This window comes from Giraffa tippelskirchi, chromosome 4 (assembly GCF_054371585.1).
Source record: "Giraffa tippelskirchi isolate mGirTip1 chromosome 4, T2T-mGirTip1v1.2.pri, whole genome shotgun sequence".
Classification (NCBI taxonomy): domain Eukaryota; kingdom Metazoa; phylum Chordata; class Mammalia; order Artiodactyla; family Giraffidae; genus Giraffa; species Giraffa tippelskirchi.
The window spans coordinates 12,876,456-12,891,191 of record NC_137278.1 but is presented as its reverse complement, the minus strand read 5'-3'; the positions used below and the strand labels follow the sequence as shown (position 1 = coordinate 12,891,191).

Here is a 14,736-nt window from a genome sequence, read left to right as displayed (position 1 = left end):
CCAGTGTATTGCCTGGTGGCTCAGACACATCTTAGCGACCAAACCATCACCACCACTGCCTGGTGACTCAGACTGTAAAGAATTTGCCTGCAATGTGGGAGACTCGGGTTCGAACCCTGGGTCGGGAAGATCCCCTGGAGAAGGGAATGGCTATTCACTCCAGTATTCTCGCTTGGAGAATTCCATGGGCAGAGGAGCCTGGCAGGCTACAATCCATGGGGTCGCAAAGAATGGGACACGACTGTGACTAACGCTTATTACCTACCAAACACATTTATTTCCTATTAGGGAAGTGCATTTTGTGCTCCCAGTTCCTATTCCCTGGTCAGGTGGGCTGGTGGTAAAGAAACTGACCTTGCATAAGTGGTTAGGAATCAAAGAAAGGAAAATCAATCTGAGATGGCAACTGTTCACAAAGTAGAAAATTCCAGTGGAGAAAGTAGAGCACTAAAGAAATGGTCTTTATTTCCCAATTATCAAGGAAGGGAGGAAACCTTTCAAGTATGGATAGTGTGATATAAAAGGCTTGCAAAAGTTCTGTCCCTCCTGGTCCTTCCCAGTGACAAACTGATGACAAACACTATTATTTAAATGTTGTTTTTCTAGCTTATTGTATGAGCAATAAAAGTAAACACCTGTGGGTGGCTCAGTGGTAAAGAATCCACCTGCCAAAGCAGGAGATATACGTTCGATCCCTGGTCAGGAAGATCCCCTGGAGGAGGGCATAGCAATCCACTCCAGTATTCTTGCCTAGGAAATCCCTTGGACAGAGGAGCCTGGCAGGCTCCAGCCCATGGGGTCACAAAGAGTCAGACACAACTTAACGACTGAGCACACACAGCACATACAGAAAGCTTTACTGAACACTCACTCAATTGTCTTTTTTTTTAATTTTGTCAGTAATACAAAATGTTTTATTACTAACCACAATCAATTCCACTTATGTAGTGCTTTACCATATAAAATGTGTTAGCATAAATTATCTTAAATAACAGGAAGGTGGTGAATGAATGTAGGGAATTAATAATGAACTTATACATAATCCAACCAAATCATAGAACTATGCTTTTGTGTTTTTTTTTTTTATAAATTTATTTATTTTAGTTGGGGGCTAATTACTTTACAATATTGTAATAGTTTTTGCCATACATTGACATGAATCAGCCATGGGTTTACATGTGTTCCCCTTCCTGGACCCCCCACCCACCTCCCTCCCCATCCCATCCTTCTGGATCATCCCATTGCCCCGGCCCTAAGCCCTTGTCCCATGCATCGAACTATGCTTTTGAAAGAAATGAGAAGTGCTTCCATTTTTACTCTTAAATTGACTGTGAATCAAAATCCCATGTTTCTTCATAATCATCAGAAAGCCTTGATAAGGTAGCATCCTACCTCTACCTCACGTGGGTCATGCGATACCAACACCATGGGAAAGAGGCTAAATACTTTGAAAGGGGCACAGGCAGTTCGTTTCTGAATTCTAGCACGCTCATTCTCTTTTTTCCCTGTTTTATCTTTTATTTTTTTATTATTATTTTCTATTGGAGGATAATTGTTTTGCAATGTTGTGCTGGTCTCTGCCGAACACTAACTCAAATCAGTCATAATTATATATATATATATCCCCATAATTTTATATATATCCATAATTATATATCTCCATAATTTTATATATATCCATAATTATATATATATATATCCCCGCCTCTTAAGCCTCCTTCCCCACCCCACCCCACCCCCATTCCATCCCTCTAGGTCATCACAGAGCACTGGGCTCCCTATGTTACATAGCAGCTTCCTGCTAGTTATTTATTTTACACATTATAGTGTATATATGTCAATGCTACTTTTTCAACTTGTCCTAGCCTCTCCTTCCCCCACTGTGTTTACAAGTCCATTCTCTACTTCTGTGTTTCCATTGCTTCTCTGTAAATAGGTTCATAACAGAGCTTCAGAATACCATTGGTAACACAAGTTTACCTCCTTTATCTGTGCTATGGTGGCAGCAAGCAGGTACTGCAAAGAAGTGGAATTGACTTTTACCCATGAGTCTCAACCAGCTGCAGTCAAAATCACTGAATTCATTTCAGGTCTACCTTAGAAAAGTATTTAGGGACAATCAATAGGGCAGTGTCCTATGTGTATTAAGTCGAGAAAACTTCCAGGCTCTGTAATGCTGGGTTTTGTTTTTGTTTTACAGCTTTATTGATTGTATAATTGATGTATAAAATCTACACATATTTAATGTATATAATTTGATAATCCTCATGTATATGCATATGTCTAATGCTGTTTGAATCTCCAAATGACAGGAGTAAGCAGGTAGAAAGTTGAAACACCCCGTTTTATTGATGGGTGCACTGAGGGGAAAGGACCTGCCCAAAACAGGAGGAAATAGACAAAGTTATCAATTTAAACTAAATGGGAAGGGGACTAACTACCGCCCTGAAAAATGTCACATAGATCTGAGGAATCCAGGTTCAGGACCAAGGCAGGTCAACCCTTTACCACTGGGAAAACAAAGTCTTAGACTGAGATAAAAGACACAGTGAAAGACACAGGGAAAGAATCCAAAGTCAAACGAATATATTGCCCAAGAGTGAGTCTCAGATTAGGAGTATCTACTAAAATTTTCTGTGCTCATACTCTCCAACTCAGCATTCCATCTCTTAGAATATATTCTGTATCATAGAAACTCTCTCATGAGTGCAAAATATTTATATACAAAAGTATCCATTGTAACACTGTCTATGAAAGAGAAAAAGTATTAGGAATAATATGACCCCATTTGTGAGTATGTGTGTATAGATAACTGTGTGTATAAAGTAACTGGAAAATATGCACATATGTCTAGCTCTTTGGGAAGTGGAATTTTAGGGAACATTCATCTTTAATTATAAAATTAATAAAAGAAACATGTGTCCCTTATTTTTCAATGTGAACACATAATGTAAGTGAAACACGGAAGGAACTCCACATTTCATCCCTTCATTGTCACTTCAGGAGGCACCTACAATACATAACCACACATACCACAACCAACACAACATATAAAGGAGATAACTTTCTTTACAAAAATAAGATTACTCTGTCTCCATTGTTCTGCAACTTGGTTTCGTCACTTAACAAAATATCACAGACAGCAGTGTAACAGCGATAATACAGTTTAGCAATGAATAGCTCCCGCTCTGCCATTGCACTGCCTGAATTCAAATCTCAGCTCTACCACTTACTAACTATGGGATCTGGTAAGTTAACTGACTTTGCTAAACTATATTTTAATCTGTAAAGTAGGAATAATAGTGCATATCTCTCAAGATTTGGAGACATTAAAATGATAAGAGCCAAAGTACCTAGCATGTGGAGTATATTGAGTGTTAATAAATGTTGACTAGCGTCAGTCATCTACATTCTTTAGAGACTGTGTGATAGTAAGTAATGCAAATTCACTATAATTATTATAATAATTCAACTATTTATGAATATTTAGGTTGGGTTATCATTGTGTTTTGTTTGTTTTATCATACTGTTTTCTCTGGTATTATAAGCAATCTTACAATAAAAAATATATGTACATATCCTTGTGCTACACATATGACTATTTTAAAAGGATAGCTTCCTACCAATATAATCATTGGATAAGGAGATGCAGGTTTTCAAATCTGATGGAGACTACCAAAAGGTTTATACTGATAATTGTTTCACCATCAGGTATGTGGAGGTCTTTTTCCCTTTGGATATTGTTCAAACAATTTTATGGATATTCTGATAGATGATAATTGTACTTAAGTCTAATTTCTATTTTCTGACTACCAATAAGGTTGAACATCTTACATGTTTTCTTTGGTAAATGTGTTGTAGATATTTTCTTTGAGTCAATAGTTTATATTTTAGCTATTCTTGCGGTCTCTTTGGGGGTAATATTCATATTTTTGAGTATGGTATTTTGTCATTCTTGCTTCTACAACTTTTTTCTTGCCTGGAATGGCATCCCCATCCTGAGACCATAAAAATGTGCTCCTTTACTTTTGCCTAATTAATATATTTTATGTTTTTGATTCTTAATGTTTAGATAATTAATTCATATGGGTTTGTGCAGGTGAGAGAGAAATCCAGCATCATTTTTAGCGAATGTTTAGCCAATTATCATAAATGTCACTTGATAGTCCATCCTTTCTCCATTACTATGAAATGAATCCTTATTATTTATTAAGTTCCATATAGATCTAGATCTATGTATATGTATAAATACAGGCATACAAACTTCTTTGTTGGTCCATTGACTTTTTACCTCTATATATACCATTACCTTATTGCTTTCATTTCTAGGTCCTTTAATTTTCAGGTATGAAAATTCTCTGTCATTATCCTAATATTTTCAAAATTATCTTCTCTTTTCTTAGCCATTTACACATCTAGATGACTTTTAGAATGACCTTCTCAATTCCATGAAAACCTCCCCTTCGGATTGGGATTGGTATATATTCACTATTGATACTGTGCATAAAATAGATAACTAATGAGAGCATACTGGATAGCACAGGGAACTCTACTCACTGCTTGTGGTGACCTAAATGGGAAGGAAATCCAAAGAAGAGGAAACAAATGTGTATAGACAGCTGATTCACTTTGCTGACAGCAGAAGTTAACACAACATTGTACAGCCACTATACTCCAATAAAAATTAATTTTAAAAGATAAAAAAAAATAAATCCTCTTGGGGTGTTATTATAGGTGCATTGAATCATTAATTCAAAATTTTTTTCAGATTTATTGAGATATAATTAGCATGTAACATTGCATAAATTTAAGGTGTACAATGTGATGTTTGATACACTGATATATGGCAAAATGATTGCCACGCTGGGGTTAGTTAACACCTTGATCAACTCACACAATTACCTTTTTGTATGTGTGTGTGGTGGGAAGATCTAAGATCTAAGATCTACTCTCTTAAGAAGAATGGTGGTCACCAGGGATGGGAGTTGGAAGAATGGGGAAAATGTTGTTTAAGAGTACAAAGAGTAGAAAATTTGCAATCATTATTAGAACAATAAGTGCAGGAGATCTAATACACAGCCTAGCAAGTACAGACAACAATACTAAACTATGCATGTACCTCAAAAGTAGCTAAGAGACTAGATCTTAGTTATACCCACCACACAAAAAGAAATAATAATTATGTGTGGTGATAGAGGTGTTAGCTAATGATATGCTGGTAAACAATTTTTAAAAAAAGATTAAAGGAGCTAGATTATAATCTGAAAAAAATGTATCAAATCAGCAAATTGTACACCTTAACTTACACAATGTTATATGTCAATTTTATCTCAGTTTGAGCCATGTAGCACAATAGTAGTAGCCAGAGGCCATCTGTGCCTTCTCTTCCATGATGCTGGTGGGAATGGGACTCATATTCAAAGTTTTATATTCCTGCAGTAACTGAATGTTTAATATGAGAACTTCAACATTTTCAATTGGAAACAAATATTTATTTAAAGGAATAAACTCAGTGACATAGGCTAATCCTGGGGTAGAACAGTTGAGTCTTGAATAATACAAAAATAAAGGACATTGACCCTTCCTGCAGTCAAAAATGCACATATAACTACACAGACAGCATGCCATCTCCATGGGTGCTACTTTCAAGGACTCAACCAACCAACAGATCATATTTATTGAACTACATATTTATTGAAAAATCTACTATAAGTGGATCTGCACAATTCAAGCCCAAGTTGTTCAGTGGTCAACTATATTTCTATTTGGAATGGCATCCCTGACCCTTAGTGCAAGAGACCCAGGTTCGATCCCTGGATTGGGAAGACCCCCTGGAGGAGGAAATGGCAACCCACTCCAGTATACTTGCCTGGAGAATTCCATGGACAGAGGATCCTGGTGGGCTACAGTCCATGGGGTTGCCAACAGTCAGACACGACTGAGTAACTAATATACCTGAAAGAAAAACTTAGATTTTAAGTGTCCAGATCATTGTAACCAAACAGAGTGCTTAAATAAATATTAAGCAGGCTTTTCTCTGAAGCCACAACATTCTCATCTGAGCTCTGTGGATAATGGGGAGCACTGCTTAAATCCGGTTCACACTTCTGTCCAACCCCCGCTTCCATCACCCCCACCTCTGCACATATGAGTAGGAAAGAATCTGAGTGAGGGGACATCTGGGAGGGGAACCTCTTGTATGAAAGCATCCTGATTCAGATTAGGACCCGGCAGTTTCTTCCCCTATTTTACAAGAAGAAAGGGAGGGGCATTAGGGAGTTGGTCAGGAAAGAACCTAGGAGGAATCTTTAAAAAGAGAACTGAGAAGAACTCAGACAAATTAGGCTATATAGAACTCCCTTAACTTATATGCAGAGTACATCATGAGAAACTCTGGGCTGGAAGAAACACAAACCGGAATCAAGATTGCTGGGAGAAATATCAATAACCTCAGATATGCGGATGACACCACCCTTATGGCAGAAAGTGAAGAAGAACTAAAGAGCCTCTTGATGAAGGTGAAAGAGGAGAGTGAAAAAGTTGGCTTAAAGCTCAATGGTCAGAAAACTAAGATCATGGCATCTGGTCCCATCACTTCATGGGAAACAGATGGGGAAACAGTGGAAACAGTGTCAGACTTTATTTTTTTGGGGCTCCAGAATCACTGCTGATGGTGACTGCAGCCATGAAATTAAAAGTTGCTTACTCCTTGGAAGGAAGGTTATGGCCAACCTAGATAGCATATTTAAAAGCAGAGACATTACTTTGCCAACAAAAGTCCGTCTAGTCAAGGCTATGGTTTTTCCAGTGGTCATGTATGGATGTGAGAGTTGGACGGTGAAGAAAGCTGAGCCGAAGAATTGATGCTTTTGAACTGTGGTGTTGGAGAAGACTCTTGAGAGTCCCTTGGACTACAAGGAGATCCAATCAATCCATCCTAAAAGAGATCAATCCTGGGTGTTCATTGGAAGGTCTGATGTTGAAGCTGAAACTCCAATACTTTGGCCACCTCATACGAAGGGTTGACTCATTGGAAAAGACTCTAATGCTGGGTAGGATTGGGGGCGGGAGGAGAAAGGGATGACAGAGGATGAGATTGTTGGATGGCATCACCGACTCGATGGACATGGGTTTTGGTAGACTCTGGGAGTTGGTGATGGACAGAGAGGCCTGGCGTGCTGCAGTTCATGGGGTCACAAGGAGTCGGACACGACTGAGCGACTGAACTGAACTGAACTGAAAGACATATGGGAAATTTTTAGTTCTCATTTGCAAAGCAGCATAAAATTATTCAACTTCCCCTTCATTGAGTTATAACTCCTTGTTTCCATAGTTTCTTGAAGAAAATAATCTAACAAAACATGGTAGACTTCTTTTTTTTTTTTTTGAATAGGCTGGAGTTTAGGAAAGAGCCATCTTCAAATCGCCCTTCCCATCTCTCCCACACCACCTTCATACTCTGACCAGGGGTCAAGGACACGGAGATGAAGAACCACAGCAGCAGCACTGCGGGCTTTATCCTCCTGGGCATCTCTTCCAACCCCCACCTGCAGAAACCCCTCTTTGCTGTCTTCCTCATCATGTACCTGATCACCCTGGTGGGGAATGGACTCATCATCCTGGCCATCCACTCTGACTCCCGGCTCCACACCCCTATGTACTTTTTCCTCAGCAACCTGTCCTTCATGGATATCTGCTTCACAACAGCCACTGTGCCCAAAATGCTGGTGAACTTACTCTCAGAGACAAAGTTTATCTCCTACGTGGGCTGTCTGGTCCAGATGTACTTCTTCATGGCTTTTGCAAATACTGACAGCTACCTGCTGGCCTCGATGGCCATAGATCGGCTGGTAGCCATCTGCAACCCCTTCCATTATGATGCGGTCATGAGCCCACGGCGTTGCCTCCTCCTGTTGCTGGGTTCGTGCGCCATCTCTCACCTGCACGCCTTGCTGCGTGTGCTACTCATGTCCCGCCTGTCTTTCTGTGCCTCCCATGTCATCAAGCACTTCTTCTGTGATACCCAGCCTGTGCTCAAGCTCTCCTGCTCTGACACTTCATCCAGCCAGATGGTGGTCATGACCGAGACCCTGGCTGTCATTGCCACCCCTTTCCTGTGCATTCTCTTCTCCTACCTGAGAATCCTCGTCACTGTGCTCAAAATCCCCTCTGCAGTTGGGAAGTGGAAGGCCTTCTCCACCTGTGGCTCTCACCTCACTGTGGTGGTCTTCTTCTATGGGAGTGTCATCTATGTCTACTTTAGGCCACTGTCCATGTACTCAGTGGTGAAGGACCGGGTAGCCACAGTTATGTACACAATAGTGACACCCATGTTGAACCCTTTCATCTACAGCCTGAGGAACAAAGATATGAAGAGGGGTTTGAGGAAAATAAGGGACAGAATTCACTCATAGAAAAACATCAAGAGGGAATGTTATCATTGGGAGGTGACCTAAGAAATGGTCAGGTTATCCTTCCTGTGTACCCATTTTTCACATGGTAGCCAAAGAGTTCATAAGAGGAGGTGCTGAATCACAGTAAGAGCATTGATCTGGGAGTCGGATCATTCGGCCTCTATCGATGACCTTGAACAAATATACGTTCAATCCCTGACCAAGTATTGCTAGAAATCCAGATTTAGGAAAACAGATTTTGCCACCCATATAGTAGAATAATAAAATTACTCCAAAAGAACTCTTTCATATACTTCACACTGGCTAGTGCTCTCAAGAACTCATGCAGTTCTATTATTTTAAAAATAAGAAATAACATGGGTTTGATAGAAAATTGAGAAAGAGTTCTTGGAATAATGACCTAAGATTGTCCTTAAAGATAGTTTGAATTTTGAGAAGAAGATTCAATAGAAGAGGAGATGAGCAGAGCATTTCAAAGAATGGGAACAAATTTTCTCAGTATATAAAAATAGAACCAAAAAATTAAAGATCTAAATGTAAGACCTGATCCATAAAACTTCTGGAGCAAAACACAGAACAGTCTTTGACATAAATCGTAGTGATATTTTTTTAAGATCTTTCTCCCAAGACAAAAGAAATAAAGGCAAAAAATTTTAATGGGACCTAAATAAACTTAAAAACTTTTGCACAGCAAAAGAAGCCATTGACAAAATGAAAAGATAACCTAATAAATGGGAGAAAATGCTTGGTTGTTATCCAAAAATATATAAATGTCTCATACAACTCAACAAAACAACAACAACAGTACAATTAAAAAATGGCAATAAAACTCGACCTGACATTTTTCAAAAGAAGATATACAGATGGCCACAGGAATATGAAAAGAGACTAAACATCTCTAATCACCAGAGACTGCAAATCAAAACCACAATAAGATATCCCTTCATACCTGTCAACAGGGTGATCATCAAAGTCCACAACTAACGAATGTTATCAAAGCTGTAGAGAAAAGGCATCCCTAGTAAACTTGGTGGGAATGTAAACTCGTGCAGCCACTGTGGAAAACAGCATGGAATTTCCTCAAAAAAATAAAAAGGGAAATACCATGCATGCATGTGTGCTAAGTCATTTCAGTCATCTCAGACTCTGTGAGACCCTATGAACTGTAGCCTGCCAGGCTCCTCTGTCCATGGGATTCTCCAGGCAAGAATACTGAAGTCTATTGCCATGCCCTCTTCCAGGGGATCTTCCAGATCCAGGGATCGGACCCACATCTCCTGCGTCTCCTTCATTGCAGGCAGATTCTTTACTGCTGAGCCACCAAGAAAGCCCAGAAATAACATATAATACAGTAATTCTACTCTTAGAAATATATCAGAAAAATAACACTAATTCAAAATGATGCATGCACCCCCGATGTTCACAACTCACTATTTATGGTAGCCATGATAGAAGAACAATCTAAGTATTCCTAAAAAGATGAATGGATAAAGAAGATGTGATACACACACACACACACACACACACACACATGCTTCCCAGGTGGCTTGATGGTAAAGAATCTGCCTTCTGATGCAGGAGATGTAAGAAATGCAGGTTCAATCCCTGGGTCAGAAAAATTCCCTGGGGTTCCCTGGAGTAGGAAATAGCAACCCACTCCAATATTCTTGCCTGGAAAATTCCATGGACAGAGGATCCTGGTGGGCTACAGTCTATGGGGGACACAAGAGTTCAACACAACTGAGTGACTGAACACACACACACACATACATGTATATACAATGGAATACTACTCAGCCATACAAAAGAATGAAAATACTGCCATTTACAACACTGTGGATGGACCTAAATGATGGACCTTAGTGAAATAAGCGAAGAAAAGAAACAAATATTTTGTTATCACTTCTTTGTGGAATCTAAACGTAAAACAAATGAATGAATATTTTAATAAAAACAGAAACAGACTCAAAGACGTACAAAACAAACTAGTGGTTACCAGTGAACTAAGCCAAGTGGGGAGGGGCAATATAGGGGTAGAGGATTAAGAGATATAAACTATAATGTATTAAAAAAAAACAAGGATATTTTGTACAGCACAGGGAACTATAGCCATTATTTTTATATAGTAAACTGAGTATAATTTGCCAAAATATTGCAAATTATGAATCATTATGTGGTACACCTGAGACTAAAATAATATAATAAATCATCTATACTTTAATTTAGAAAAAACAAATACTGGAAACCACCCAAGCAGGTAAAAGCAATAAACACTGGAATGTGTTTGAGAGGCAGACAAAAGCACTGTGGGGCGTGTTCAATTTAAGAGCAGAGAGACTAGGATGAGAATACAGAGGTTGCCATTAAGCAGTCAGTCACTGCAGCTGCCCCTAGCCGTGCACCCTGAGGAGACTCAGGATGAGAAAATACAGGACACTGGCCCCAGATAGCTGAGTGCATAGCAAAGGAACAATTTCATAGAGTCCAGACTTTGCATCTCCCCATCCGGTCCCATCACTTCACGGCAAAGAGATGGGGAAACAATGGAAACAGTGAGAGACTTTATTTTCTTGGGCTCCAAAATTGCTGCAGATAGTGACTGCAGCCATGAAATTAAAAGATGCTTGCTTCTTGGAAGAAAAGCTATGGCCAAACTAGACAGCATATTAAAAAGCAGAGACGTTACTTTGCCAACAAAGCTCTGTCTAATCAAAGCTACAGTTTTTCCAGTAGTCATGTATGGATGTGAGAGTTGGACCATAAAGAAAGCTGACCTCTGAAGAATTGATGCTTTTGAACTATGGTGTTGGAGAAGACTCTTGAGAGTCCCTTGGACTCCAAGGAGATCCAACCAGTCCATCCTAGAGGAAATCAGTCCTGAATATTCATTGGAAGGACTGATGCTGAAGCTGAAACTCCAATACTTCGGCCACCTGATGTGAAGAACTGACCCATTGGAAAAGACCCTGATGCTGGGAAAGATTGAAGGCAGGAAGAGAAGAGGATGACAGAGGATGAGATGGTTGGATGGCATCACTGACTCAATGGACATGAGTTGGAGTAAGCTCCAGGGATTGGTGATAGACATGGAAGCCTGGCATGCTGCAGTCCACGGGGTCGCAAAGAGTCAGATGCGACTGATCGACTGAACTGAGCTGATACATAGAAAAGTGAGAGTCTGAGAGGCTGTGATCCAGGCTGAAGTCCTCGTTTTGGTCTGCCAAATAAAATATAATTCTCAACGTTTACAGTGTGCTTTTCTGTCAACATCAGGTAGCAAAATTAATTTTTGGCATTTCCTGTGTACAATAAGTCACGTCTAGCTACTCGCAAAAAGATATATTTAGATAAGTTACATAAACATCCAGGCAATGCAATAGTATTCAGCAATAGAAAGAAATGAGCTGCTAAGCCATGAAAACACATATGGAAGAACTTTCAAGCATGTACTAACTGAAAGAAGCCAATCTGAAAAGGCTACATTCTATATGATTCCAACACTGTATTCCAGAAAAGGCAAATCTACAGAGACACTAGAAAGATCAGTAGTTGCCAAGGGCTGAGGGAAGGAAAGAAGGATTAGACAGAACTCAGAAATTTTAGGGCAATGAGACTACTCTGAATGATACTATGATGATGGATACATGTCATTATATTTTTGTTAAAACTCATAGAAGGTACAACATCAAGAAAGAAGCCTAATGTAAACTATGGACTTTGGGTGATGATGTGTCTATATAGGTTAATCAGTTATACCAAATATACTCTGGTGCAGAAGGGTAATCATGGGGGAAGCTATGTGTATATAAGGAGAAGGAAATGGCAACCTACTCCAGTATTCTTGCCTGGGAAATCCAATGGATAGAGGAGCCTGGAAGGCCACAGTCCATGGGGTCGCTAAAGAGTCGGACACAACAGAGTGACCAGACAACAACAAATATACATAAGGACAGGTGTAACAGGGGACCTCTCTGTATTTTCTGATCAACTTTTCCATGATTCTATAAATGCTCTGAAAGATAAAGTCTATTTAAAGGAAAAAAATTGAAAGAAAAGAAAACAAAATGCATATCTAAAAGTTGTGATTGCTGTATCACTTATACTTGAGGAGAGTGTGGATTAAAGAAGTTAAATAACTTTCCCCAGTTCACCCATATAGTGATTGCTGGAAGTGAAATTCAAAAATAAGTAGTCTGGCTTCAGATCTTGAAGTAATAAAATGTTTAAGACAGACAAACAAAAATCAGTCAAAAATGAGTCTCAAAACGGTTAACTCTGGCGGTCCAGTGGTTAAGACTCCACACTTCCACTAAGGGGGCGTGAGTTCAATACCTACCTGGTCAGGTAACTAAGATCCCTCATGCCACACGGTGCAGTCAGAAGGGAAAAAAAAAGATTAACTCCTACAAAAGTTCCTACAGCTTGTAAGAGACAGAGCCAGTATTCAAATCCATTCAGTCTGACTCCAGAGTTTATACCTTAATCTCTTTCCTGTAACACTAACCTACAGTTAGATACAGTCATCCCTGCAGACATAGAACTGCAGAGATATCAGAGGCCATCACTTCTCCTTCCACCCAACATGCTGACATGCACACGAGCACAGGTGTGTACAGAAAGCACATAGAGTGTACCAGCACACACATGTAAACATAGCACTCATACACATCCATGAACACACCTCCACCCCTACAGCTCCATGGCCCTACTTCCCTTCCTGGGTGTAGAGGCTACACCTCTAGAGCCCAGATTCCCCAGTCTTCTAGGCACAGAGCTCAGTGAGGACATCAGGACTGTTCTCTCCTGGGAAGGCTGCAGAAATGATTCCCAGGGCTCTGGCTTGCAGAGGTTGGTGGAGGGGAATGCCCCTGGGTCCTTTCTATCAACAGTTCTCATTGCAGGTAGAGAGAAGAACCAGCACATTTCTGAAGTTAGATCTCACTGCAACCTGTCTCCTTCCTCAGAGATTCAGGGCCTGATCATAATCCCCTGGCAGGACCCCAGGCCTGATCAGGACCCTAAATCTCCTCTGTCGAGTCCACAGGTAGGCAAGCTGAGGGGTCTCTGGGAACAGAGCCTGAGGGTTAACATCTTCCTGTGACCTTTTCCTAATCTTCTCTTCTCTCCTTCATTTCAAAAGCCAGGAACCATGGCCTCTGCTCTACTTTTTCATCTCTCTGCTTTTCATCATGTATTACACACTGTTGAAGAACCTACTCTGTGTGAAGCACTGGCCCCTGCCCTAAAGGGCTCAAAATGATGTCGGGGGGAACAAGTGAACAAAAATCTTAGGATAATGCAGAGGTTAGGAGCACACACCCTAAATTTGGCTTCCACTATCACCTAGCTGTGTGGCCTTCAACAGGTCCCTCTGCCTCACTTTTTCATTTTCTGTAAAATGAGGTGCTATAAAGACTGTATTTCTTAATATATGTGAAGTTCTTGGAGCAGTGTCTGGCATATTTTTTAAGCACGATGGAATTGTTAGCTATTATATGACCATGATAGAGAATGTACGTGAGAAGGGCTGCAATGGGGGTATTAAAGTGGAGACATCTGGGTGAGGCATGGCCAGCTCACTGGAGGAACACAAGAGATCCCCCGTTTTCAGAAGTCCCACGTGAAGCACCTCTGATGGATCAGTATGTTGAGTGAGAGGGAAGACAATTGTACGCAAAAAGGATCCCAGAGGGAATATTTGAAAAGTTCACTTGCCTTGGCATCTAGAATTGAACAGCTGGGAAGGACTAGGTAAAGTTTTAATCTTCTATGGGAGTGAAAACTAGGCAGAAAGAAGGGGAGTAAATACCTTTTAAGGAGGGACAGTGTGATTTAAAAGGCTTGGAAACATTCCCAGGGCTTCCTGGTCCTTCCTACTTATTACCAGATGAAAGCCCCATCGTTAAAAAGATCATTTTTGTAGGTTATTGTAGGAAGAGTAAAATTAAACACCTATAGAAAGAATTACCAAACTTTTACCAAAATATATCTTTAATTTTGCAAGTAACACAAAATGTTTTATTGCTAATCATAATCACTTTCATTTACAAAGTCCTATACCACAAAAAAATGTCTTAGCATATATTATTTAAGTAATTGGAAGGTAGTCAAATAATTTATGTAATTAATCATAAACTTAAAAGTGAAGATAATCTAATCAAATTGCTATAATTGTGCTTTTGAAAAAAAATGAAAAGTGCTTCAATTTTCACTCTTAAATTGGCTGTGAATCAAAAACCCACACTTCTTAATTATCACAAAGCCTTGTAAAGGCAGCATCCTAGCTCAACCTTCTGTGGGTCATGCTAAACCAACAGCATGA

General features: G+C 39.8%; 2 protein-coding genes across 2 annotated transcripts in view; one reads left to right on the top strand and one right to left on the bottom strand.

The window, feature by feature from the left end:
• Positions 1-14,736, bottom strand: part of LOC145545078 (olfactory receptor 1J4-like) — a 196,770-nt gene that overhangs the window by 133,586 nt on the left and 48,448 nt on the right. The window lies entirely within an intron of this gene.
• On the top strand, positions 7,433-8,414 carry LOC145546498 (olfactory receptor 1L4). The gene has a single exon (XM_081593523.1). It carries the CDS (start codon positions 7,485-7,487, stop codon positions 8,412-8,414), a length of 930 nt encoding a protein of 309 aa, XP_081449649.1. The 5' UTR covers positions 7,433-7,484.